Source organism: Zea mays, chromosome 7, assembly GCF_902167145.1.
Source record: "Zea mays cultivar B73 chromosome 7, Zm-B73-REFERENCE-NAM-5.0, whole genome shotgun sequence".
NCBI classification, from domain to species: Eukaryota; Viridiplantae; Streptophyta; class Magnoliopsida; order Poales; family Poaceae; genus Zea; species Zea mays.
Window position 1 is genome coordinate 36,095,604 of NC_050102.1, and position 11,228 is coordinate 36,106,831.

Here is an 11,228-nt window from a genome sequence, read left to right on the forward strand (position 1 = left end):
TAATTCCATAACCTGGTAATAATATCTATTATGATATAACAAACAATCTAAGATTTTTTTAAACCTTAAAATGATGAAAAAATATTAAATAATTAAATTATAGTGTACAAAGAGAGCTGGATAGGAAAATGGACGGAGACGCCTCGCCGGAGAAAGTGTATGTTAAAGAGATATAGTAAAATATAATCGAAAGTACTGATAAAGGGTGAAATATAAGGAAAATGGTTGGAGAATGGCTATTGGGGGTGGGGGAGGGCATAATTTCAATGCCATTTAAGTTTGTGGCTACAAAACTGTTACAACGCTTTGTTGCAACAACAAAGTGGCCGAGCAAAACTAACAGCTAAGCCCTTTGGTTATTTCTACACCATATGGATTGGGATGAGATTGGAAAAAATTAGTAGAGATTTTGACTTGCTATGGATTTAAATCCACACAATTCTATCCAATTCATATGGATTGAGCTGAACACGAACAAGCCCTAACTGATGTCACCTAGGTGGTTTTTTGAATTTGCCATGGACCCATACCCGCCGCATCGTCTTCCCATTCTTTCGGTTCACGGACTTGACACAGCAATATTCCAGCTCCAACTGCAGAAGTTCAGAGCAGCGAGCAAATGTAAATCAGCGTTTACTAATTTGTTAGCTTGGACTCAGAAGGATGTACAAATTAGACACGCAAGGAACTAACTCTATAATAATTTACAAGATATGAAAGGATATAATTATAGCATCCTGTTGATGAATTCGTTAGAAGTGCTAAACCATTGAAGACCACTACCAACAACAGTATATATAATGTACTCTTACTGCTTATTATAACTCATAATTGACGCACTACTCTTTATGTAAAACTACAGTGCATTAGATCCACAAAAAGTTAAAAACAAATCTTCTCTTGAATGAGCATAAGAAACAGTTGATTTAGGTGCTATATTAACTAACATGTCTCGGGCCCTCTTTGCATCAAGGGGAACATATATGGGCTCGATGCAAGTGGTGGAAATTCAAAGAGCACAATCAGATATTGAAAACATTCCAAGCAATTAAGAGTTACCTCTACTAGCCCAGCAGCACGAAAGAGTTCTCTCACAGTATCCAATGAGAAGAAGTATGAAAAGGTACCATCTGATCGCATATATTCCCGAAACCCTACTCTTTGATGAGGTAAAAACCGAAGCATTGTCATGTCATAAAGACCTGATATAAAAAAAGCTATCAGAAAGCAGTTGGTTGTATGCAGTGTGAAATTATACCGTTGTATGTGATCCAGTACCGTAATCCCTAAAAAGAAGAAGGCCGCCTGGTTTCAGAACAGAAACACATTGTTCTATGGTAGTTGGCATTATGTCGAAGGGTATGGCTGACAGTGTGAATATCTGCCAATGATAAAAATAAAAAACTATAACATCTATTAACTGGTAAAAGACGAGTACCTATACTGAGAATGTGGAAGTGCTGTTCTCCAAAGTACATTCACAACTACAACATGTGCAAGTCAAGCTTAAAAATACATATACATGTACACCATGATCATTTTTTATATGCAATTGCAAACAAATGATATGAGTATGGCTAACCAACTAGCACCAGATAAAATTAATCTACCATGGTAATAAAATCCATGCCACCAGCACAACATTGGTTCTCTCCAAGGAAGACTGGGTGCTCTTCTCTAATTCCATGGTGACTTGGATCTGAAAGCAAAAATGTAAGGACATCAGAACTTGGTATGTGAAAATAAAACTCAAATGAAGGAATATTTGAAACAAAATGAATGACCAAGTAAAGATGCAGCAGCTTTTCCCAGCGAAGTTTGACAGGCTTTGCAAAATAACCAATCTGGGAAAGTTTCTTTAGAAACATCCATTAAAAAGGGGTGGAACCTATCCTTGATATTAATCCCTTTTGTATTGGATATAATTTCATATGCCTTCTCAAGAGTGTCTTTACTACAGTCACAAGCAAAGACAGTGATCCTTTCACTAGACCTGAAGAAACCATACACAATGATTGTCATCATTAGGAAGATCCTGGTAATATAATTTATATAGAAGATTATTATAATGACATATAGTGTAATATATTGAGGACAAAAAATGACAGCAAAAATACTACATATTCAGGAATTTCGAAGTCGGATCAAATCACAGTAATACTGCAGCACACCACACTAGGGAGAAAAATTTAAAGTATTTAGGGCTAGTTTGGGAACTCAAATCTCCTCTTGGAATTCCCCCTCAATCCCATGGATTCCTAGACAGGATTTGAGTTCCCAAACTAGCCCTTAAAGTCTACATCAATATGCAAAAGTTGAAACTAAGTTCACAATTAGAAAACTGTTCATTGTCTGATATGAATTAGGCGACTGAACAAAAAGTAGTTCTGAGGGCATTACCGTAGAATGGAAACAGCAGTGCTTCCATTCCCACACCCCACTTCTAAAACCTTGGCATGATCTTTGCTGCTACAAAGTTCAGGAAATTCCTTAAGCAAATATCTCCTTTCCTGTAAAAGTAATATCAGATGTGATCTTCAACCTATAATGCACATTTTTTTCATTCTTAGTTTTACTCTGTATGCATTTAAGCTTAGTATAGTCAATCAGAAATGGCATTTCCTAAATCAATTTACTGGTGAACAAAGGTGGAAAAAGAATCAAAGATGGCGTTAGAAAATAAAAATCATGGCATCATCAAAGACACATGCCGAACTGAATAATCATAATGTCAGTCTCGTATACTTGCAACACTATTTCTGAGACTGCCGGCCTATAGTGTGCAAACAGTGGCATTCTATTCACACTATAGCACGGTGATGTCAGTAGGCCACCCAAGACACTACATCCCAATTTCCTATGGCGACATGGCAATGCTGCAAAAGCTGGGGCTGCACAGAAAATCGGATCTTGCAATCTGACAAAGACCCACTTGCATGTGAATGTTACAAGCATAGAATTTGATTTGAGAATTTTTGTGAGAATGGTACAGAAGAACGTAAAGCCCTGTTTGTTTATCCTCTAGATTATATAATCCAGCTTATAGATTATATAAGCACCTGATGACTTGCTTATGGATTATCATAATCTAGGTATCTAGATTATATAATCCACCTAATAATCTGTGTTATTTGTTTGTCTCTTAACTTATTTAAGCTGTATTATAAAATCTATAGGTAAACAAACAGGCCTAAAAATCTGTCACCCAGCAGGGTTTAAGTTCCATCGGCAGTGCACATTGACAACGCAGCCTGCACCTTTTCCTTGCAATCATCTCCCATCCAAACATTTTGGTACTTTTAGTTACTTCATCACATGTCAAACTCCATGGTCCAACTCTTATTCTTGCACAAAAAAGGATAAATGGAACATTTTGCTTTTACGTTTCGACTAGTCCTGAACTCCTTATCGAATAATCAGGAATGCAGGAATAAAAAGGGAACTTGCGCAAGGGGCTGAGATGCAACCTTAAAGAATTTTCCGGACGCATGGCGACGGTGGAAGCTTCTCCAGGCCTCCGACGAGGGCTGCGGCGGCGAGGTGGTACTGGCGGCGGGGTCGAGAAAGGGGGAGAGGTGGTAGGAGAAGACAGGTCCAGATTCCACCTCTTCCTTGAGGTCCTCCCATTCGAAATCGCGCGAATGGTACTCCGCCTCCGCCTCGTCCTTGCCGGCGTTCTCCACTTCGCCTCCTGCTTCTTCCACTTCCATAGGAGCGCACCTTGCTCTGTTGTCGAATTAGCTAGATCTACCTATCCTTTTCATTTCAATTACAGTCTGCCCGTCCCGAGGACGTCGCCCAGAGAGCTCAAGTCGCCATAAGGTGCGCCGCCGCTGCCGGGAGCCCGGGAGGGACTAGGAGCGAGCAGGGAGCATAACCTCTCCCCGCAGATAATCTATATCTATGTCTATGCTACTATGGCCCTGTTTGGCACAGCTGCTGCTTGTTGAAAAAGCATCTTATCTGCTTGTTGGCTGCTTTTAGTGTATTCTTAGAAGCAGCTGAACTGATAAGCTGCTGCAGAAGCTAACTGTTTGGCAGAACTTTTGCTTAAATTTGTGAAGAAGCTGAAAATAAGCTGTGCCAAACAGGGCCTATGTTAAGAACCTAATGTGCAGCCACAAAAAATAGTGTAAAAGGAGCGTCGAATTCACTCCTGCGCTCTACAAATTTGAGGCTAACTAACAGAACATACATAACTTAGTCTATACTTCTCTACTACACCATATGTATCCAACGAGAGCGTCCACCCGGCATCAACATGCCCCCGCCCCTCATGAGTCCGCCACCATCGCACAGCGCCACCAACTGCGCCCGAGCCCTTCCCAAGGCCAGTTTCAACGCTGATGGAGCCATCCTCGCCACAGTCGACGTCGCGCCTCCCATCTACGCCCGCCTCCACAGCCGTCCCCACGCGCGGCGCAGGCCGATCCATCAACGCCCTTCCCCAGGCCGCCTTCAACGCCGTCACCACGGTGGTGTAGGCCGAGAGCCATCCTCGCCCCAAATACTCGCAGCAGTCGACGACCACCTCTGATCTACACCCCCTCCACACCCGTCCCCACGCGCGGCCAACTACGCCCGAGCCATCAGCGCCAGCGCCCTTCCCCAGGCCGCATTCAACACCGTCCCCACGCACGGCGCAGGCCGAGAGCCATCCTCGCCCCAAATACTCGTAGCAGTCGACGACCATCTCCCATCTACGCCCGCCCCCACACCCGTCCCCACGCGTCAGCGTCCGTCACCGACCAACTCCTTAAGTAAGCGTGTGAGGCACCCTGGTCCATGGGCGTCTTTTGGCGTGAAGCGCCTCTGCCTGCGCGGCCACATCGAGGGCTCCATCAACGACGCTAGGGCCAAGCCCAAGGTGGAAGATCTGGTGGTGCCAACCAGCAGCCATGGCGCCCTCGTACGCCAATGTCATGTTCCGCGCTCAGGCACTCTAGGAGGACGGCCGCTCCACGCACGCCCTCTTCCTTTGCGCCTTCTTCTCTAACCCAGGGCTGGTGCCCTCCCCATCCACCTCGCCATCCACCTGTTCGATAGGGAATGGGTCTGGGCTGGTGGCGGCAGCGGATACCCGCTCTATGACTCCCAGGACTACCCATTCCTCGACGTCGACACAAAAAGGCATATTTGAGAACTATTGTGATCTTGACATCTTGATAATGAATTATCGATACTATATTTCGTGGCGCCACCAACTGCGCCCGAGCCCCCGCTTCCACACGCGGCGCGGGCGGAGCCATCAGAGTCCTTCCCTAGGCCGGCTTCGAAGCCGATGGAGCCATCCTCACCGCAGTCAACGCCGCGCCTCCCATCTACGCTCGCCTCCACACCCGTCCCCACGCGCGGCGCAGGCCAAGCCATCAGCGCCCTTCCCTAGGCCGCCTTCAACGCCGTCACCACTCACGGTGCAGGCCGAGAGCCATCCTCATCCCAAATACTCGCAGCAGTCGACGACCACCTCCCATCTATGCCCGCCTCCACACCCGTCCCCATGCGTGGCCAACTGTGCCCGAGCCATCAGCGCTAGTGCCCTTCCCTAGGCCACCTTCAACGTCGTCCCCACGTGTGGCGCAGGCTGAGAGCCATCCTCGCCCCAAATACTCGCAGCATTCGACGCCCACCTCCCATCTACGCCTGCCTCCACACCCGTCCCCACACGCCAGTGTCTGTCACCGACCCACTCCTTGAGTAAGCGTGTGAGGCACCCTGGTCCATGGGCGCCTTTCAGTGTGAAGCGCCTCTGCCTGCATGGCCACATCGAGGGCTCCATCGACGATGCTAGGGCCAAGCCCAAGGTGGAAGATCTGGTGGTGCCAACGAGCAGCCATGGCGCCCTCGTACGCCAGCGCCATGTTCCACGCTCAGGCACTCCAGGAGGACGGCCGCTCCACGCACGCCCTCCGCCTTTGCACCTTCTTCTCTAACCCAGGGCTAGTGCCCTCCCCATCCACGACCTCGCCATCCACATGTTCGACAGGGAATGGGCCTAGGCTGGTGGTAGTAACGGATACCCGCTCTACGACTCCTAGGACTACCCATTCCTCGACGTCGGCACAAAAAGGCATATTTGAGAACTATTGTGATCCTGACATCTTGATAATGAATTATCGATACTATATTTCTGACAGGTTGACTCTTCAGATCAATCTAGGAGTGTATGTAGCAGATGGAAAATGAAAGGGAATTAGGCTTACACCTAGTTCCTAAATAATTTTGGTGGTTGAATTGCCCAACACAAATCTTTGGACTAACTTGTTTGCCCAAGTGTATAGATTATACAGGTGTAAAAGGTTCACACTCAGCCAATAAAAAGACCAAGTTTTGGATTCAATAAAGGAGCAAAGGGGCAACCGAAGGCACCCCTGGTCTGGCGCACCGGACTGTCCGGTGTGCCACCGGACAGTGCACAGTACCTGTCCGGTGCACCAGGGGACTCAGACTCAAACTCTTCACCTTCGGGAATTCCAGGGGGGACTCGGCTAAAATTCACCGGACTGTCCGGTGTACACCGGACAGTGTCCGGTGCGCCAAAGGAGGTCGGCCTCAGGAACTCGCCAGCTTCGGGAAAAGCCAACGGCTCGTCCGCTATAAATCACCGGACTGTCCGGTGTTCACCGGACTGTCCGGTGCAACTCCGGGACAACGGTCGTCTCCGCGCCAACGGCTCTCTGCCGCGCATTCAATGCGCCGTCTGCGCGCGCAGAAGTCAGAATCGCCCATGCTGGCACACCGGACATCAAACAGTACCTGTCCGGTGTGCACCGGACACCCAGGCGGGCCCACATGTCAGGAGCTCCAACGGCTAGAATCCAACGGCAGTGATGACGTGGCAGGGGGCACCGGACTGTCCGGTGTGCACCGGACTGTCCGGTGCGCCATCGCGCAGAAGCCTCCAGCCAACGGTCAAGTTTGGTGGTTGGGGCTATAAATACCCCAACCACCCCTCCATTCATTGCATCCAAGTTTTCCACTTCTCAACCACTTACAAGAGCTAGGCATTCAATTCTAGACACATTCAAAGAGATCAAATCCTCTCCAATTCCACACTAAGCCCTAGTGACTAGTGAGAGTGATTTGCCGTGTTCATTTGAGCTCTTGCGCTTGGATTGCTTCTTTTCTTTCTCACTTGTTCTTGTGATCAAAACTCCATTGTAATCAAGGCAAGAGGCACCAATTGTGTGGTGGCCCTTGCGGGGAAGTTTTGTTCCCGGCTTTGATTTGAGAAGAGAAGCTCACTCGGTCCAAGGGACCGTTTGAGAGAGGGAAGGGTTGAAAGAGACCCGGCCTTTGTGGCCTCCTCAACGGGGAGTAGGTTTGCAAGAACCGAACCTCGGTAAAACAAATCTCCGTGTCTCACTTGCTTTTTCGCTTGGGATTTGTTTTGCGCCCTCTCTCGCGGACTCGTTTATATTTCTAACGCTAACCCGGCTTGTAGTTGTGTTTATATTTATAAATTTCAGTTTCGCCCTATTCACCCCCCCCTCTAGGCGACTATCAATTGGTATCAAAGCCCGGTGCTTCATTAGAGCCTAACCGCTCGAAGTGATGTCGGGAGATCACGCCAAGAAGGAGATGGAGACCGGCGAAAAGCCCACTACAAGCTACGGGAGCACTTCATCGGAAGAGTCCCGCACCAAACGGAGGGAGAAGAAGAAGAGCTCCTCCAACAAAGGGAAGGAGAAGAAATCTTCTTCTCACCACAAAGAGAAGAAGGAAAAATCTTCTTCCCACAAGCCGCATCGGAAAGGCGACAAGCACAAGAGGATGAGGAAGGTGGTCTACTACGAGACCGACACTTCATCAACATCGACCTCCGACTCCGATGCGCCCTCCGTCACTTCTAAGCGCCAAGAGCGCAAGAAGTATAGTAAGATCCCCCTACGCTACCCTCGCATTTCCAAACATACACCTTTACTTTCCGTCCCACTAGGCAAACCACCAACTTTTGATGGTGAAGATTACGCTAGGTGGAGCGATTTAATGCGATTTCATCTAATCTCGCTCCACAAAAGCATATGGGATGTTGTTGAGTTTGGTGCGCAGGTACCATCCGTAGGGGATGAAAACTATGATGAGGATGAGGTGGCCCAAATCGAGCACTTCAACTCTCAAGCAACGACGATACTCCTCGCCTCTCTAAGCAAAGAGGAATATAACAAAGTACAAGGGTTGAAGAACGCCAAGGAGATTTGGGATGTACTCAAAACCGCGCACGAGGGAGATGAGCTCACCAAGATCACCAAGCGGGAAACGATCGAAGGGGAGCTCGGTCGGTTCCGGCTTCACAAAGGGGAGGAGCCACAACATATGTACAACCGGCTCAAGACTTTGGTGAACCAAGTGCGCAACCTCGGGAGCAAGAAGTGGGATGACCACGAAGTGGTAAATGTTATTTTAAGATCTCTCATTTTTCTAAATCCCACTCAAGTTCAATTGATTCGTGGTAATCCTAGATATACTAAAATGACCCCCGAGGAAGTTATCGGGCATTTTGTAAGTTTTGAGTGCATGATAGAAGGCTCGAGGAAAATCAACGAGCTTGGCGAGCCATCCGAAGCTCAACCCGTTGCATTCAAGGCGACGGAAGAAAAGAAGGAGGAGTCTACACCAAGCCGACAACCAATAGACGCCTCCAAGCTTGACAATGAGGAGATGGCGCTCGTCATCAAGAGCTTCCGCCAAATCCTCAAACAAAGGAGGGGGAAAGACTACAAGTCCCGCTCCAAGAAGGTTTGCTACAAATGTGGTAAGCCCGGTCATTTCATTGCTAAATGTCCTATGTCTAGTGACAGTGACCGAGGCGACGACAAGAAGGGGAGAAGAAAGGAGAAGAAAAGGTACTACAAGAAGAAGGGCGGCGATGCCCATGTTTGTCGGGAATGGGATTCCGACGAAAGCTCTAGCGACTCCTCCGACGACGAGGACGCCGCCAACATCGCCGTCACCAAGGGACTCCTCTTCCCCAACGTCGGCCACAAGTGCCTCATGGCAAAGGACGGCAAACGGAAAAAGGTTAAATCTAACTCCTCCACTAAATATGAATCTTCTAGTGATGATAATGCTAGTGATGAGGAGGATAATTTACGTTCCCTTTTTGCCAACCTTAACATAGCTCAAAAAGAAAAATTGAATGAATTGGTTAGTGCTATTCATGAAAAGGATGACCTTTTGGATTCCCAAGAGGATTGTCTAATTAAAGAAAACAAAAAACATGTTAAGGTTAAAAAGGCTTATGCTCTGGAAATTGAGAAATGTGAAAAACTATCTAGTGAGCTAAGCACTTGTCGTGAGATGATTGACAACCTTAGAAATGAAAATGCTATCTTAAATGCTAAGGTTGATTCACATGCTTGTAATATCTCAATTCCCAATCTTAGAGATAATAATATTGACTTGCTTGCTAAGATTGATGAATTGAATGTATCTCTTGCTAGCCTTAGATTAGAGAATGAAAGTTTAATTGCTAAGGCTAAAGATTTTGATGTTTGCAATGCTACTATTTCCGACCTTAGAACTAAGAATGAAATGTTGCATGCTAAGGTTGTAGAACTTAAATCTTGCAAACCCTCTACATCTAATGTTGAGCATGTTTCTGTTTGCACTAGATGTAGAGATATTGATGTTAATGCTATTCTTGATCATATGGCTTTAATTAAACAACAAAATGATCATATAGCAAAATTAGATGCTAAAATTGCCGAGCACAACCTAGAGAATGAGAAATTTAAATTTGCTCGTAGCATGCTTTATAATGGGAGACGCCCTGGCATTAAGGATGGCATTGGCTTCCAAAGGGGAGACAATGTCAAACTTAATGCTCCTCCAAAGAACTTATCTAACTTTGTTAAGGGCAAGGCTCCCATGCCTCAGGATAACGAGGGTTACATTTTGTACCCTGCCGGCTATCCTGAGAGCAAAATTAGAAAGATTCATTCTAGGAAGTCTCACTCTGGCCCTAATCATGCTTTTATGTATAAGGGTGAGACATCTAGCTCTAGGCAACCAACCCGTGCCAAGTTGCCTAGAAAGAAAACTCCTATTGCATCAAATGATGATGCCATTTCATTTAAAACGTTTGATGCATCTTATGTGCTTACTAGCAAATCCGGCAAGGTAGTTGCCAAATTTGTTGGGGGCAAACACAAGGGTTCCAAGACTTGTGTTTGGGTACCCAAAGTTCTTGTATCTAATGCCAAAGGACCCAAAACAGTTTGGGTACCTAAAGTCAAGAACTAAATTTGTTTTGTAGGTTTATGCATCCGGAGGCTCAAGTTGGATACTCGACAGCGGGTGCACAAACCACATGACAGGGGAGAAAAGGATGTTCTCCTCATATGAGAAAAACCAAGATCCCCAACGAGCTATCACATTCGGGGATGGAAATCAAGGTTTGGTCAAAGGATTGGGTAAAATTGCTATATCTCCTGACCATTCTATTTCCAATGTTTTTCTTGTTGATTCCTTAGACTACAACTTGCTTTCTGTTTCTCAATTATGTCAAATGGGCTACAACTGTCTTTTTACTGATACAGGTGTCACTGTCTTTAGAAGAAGTGATGATTCAATAGCATTTAAGGGTGTGTTAGAGGGTCAGCTATACTTAGTGGATTTTGATAGAGCTGAACTCGACACATGCTTAATTGCTAAGACTAACATGGGTTGGCTCTGGCACCGCCGACTAGCCCATGTTGGGATGAAGAATCTTCATAAGCTTCTAAAGGGAGAGCACATTTTAGGATTAACAAATGTTCATTTTGAGAAAGACAGGATTTGTAGCGCATGCCAGGCGGGGAAGCAAGTTGGAGTCCATCATCCACACAAGAACATCATGACGACCGATAGGCCGCTTGAGCTACTCCACATGGATCTATTCGGCCCGATCGCTTACATAAGCATCGGCGGGAGTAAGTATTGTCTTGTAATAGTGGATGATTATTCTCGCTTCACTTGGGTATTCTTTTTACAGGAAAAATCTCAAACCCAAGAGACCTTAAAGGGATTCTTGAGACGGGCTCAAAATGAGTTCGCCTTAAGGATCAAGAAAATAAGAAGCGACAACGGGACGGAGTTCAAGAACTCTCAAATTGAAGGCTTCCTTGAGGAGGAGGGCATCAAGCATGAGTTCTCTTCTCCCTACACGCCACAACAAAATGGTGTAGTGGAGAGGAAGAATCGAACTCTTTTGGACATGGCAAGAACCATGCTTGATGAGTACAAGA

General features: G+C 46.3%; 1 protein-coding gene across 1 annotated transcript; it reads right to left on the bottom strand.

Moving 5' to 3' along the window:
- Window positions 1–247: 247 nt before the first annotated feature.
- LOC100273944 (uncharacterized) lies at window positions 248–3,840 on the bottom strand. The gene is made up of 7 exons (NM_001148335.1): window positions 3,468–3,840; window positions 2,401–2,510; window positions 1,785–1,993; window positions 1,611–1,699; window positions 1,279–1,381; window positions 1,060–1,202; window positions 248–593 (listed from the first exon to the last, which is right to left on the bottom strand). Exons 1-7 carry the CDS (start codon window positions 3,708–3,710, stop codon window positions 492–494), a joined length of 999 nt encoding a protein of 332 aa, NP_001141807.1. The 5' UTR covers window positions 3,711–3,840; the 3' UTR covers window positions 248–491.
- Between the last annotated feature and the right edge of the window lie 7,388 nt (window positions 3,841–11,228).

Coding starts and splice junctions, on each gene's coding strand:
- LOC100273944 (NM_001148335.1), bottom strand. CDS start 3,710: ATGGAAGTGGAAGAAGCAGGAGGCGAAGTGGAGAACGCCGGCAAGGAC. Junction 1,700..1,784: donor AGCTGCTGCATCTTTACTTG/GTCATTCATTTT, acceptor TTTTGCTTTCAG/ATCCAAGTCACCATGGAATT. Junction 1,382..1,610: donor GCATGGATTTTATTACCATG/GTAGATTAATTT, acceptor TATCATTGGCAG/ATATTCACACTGTCAGCCAT.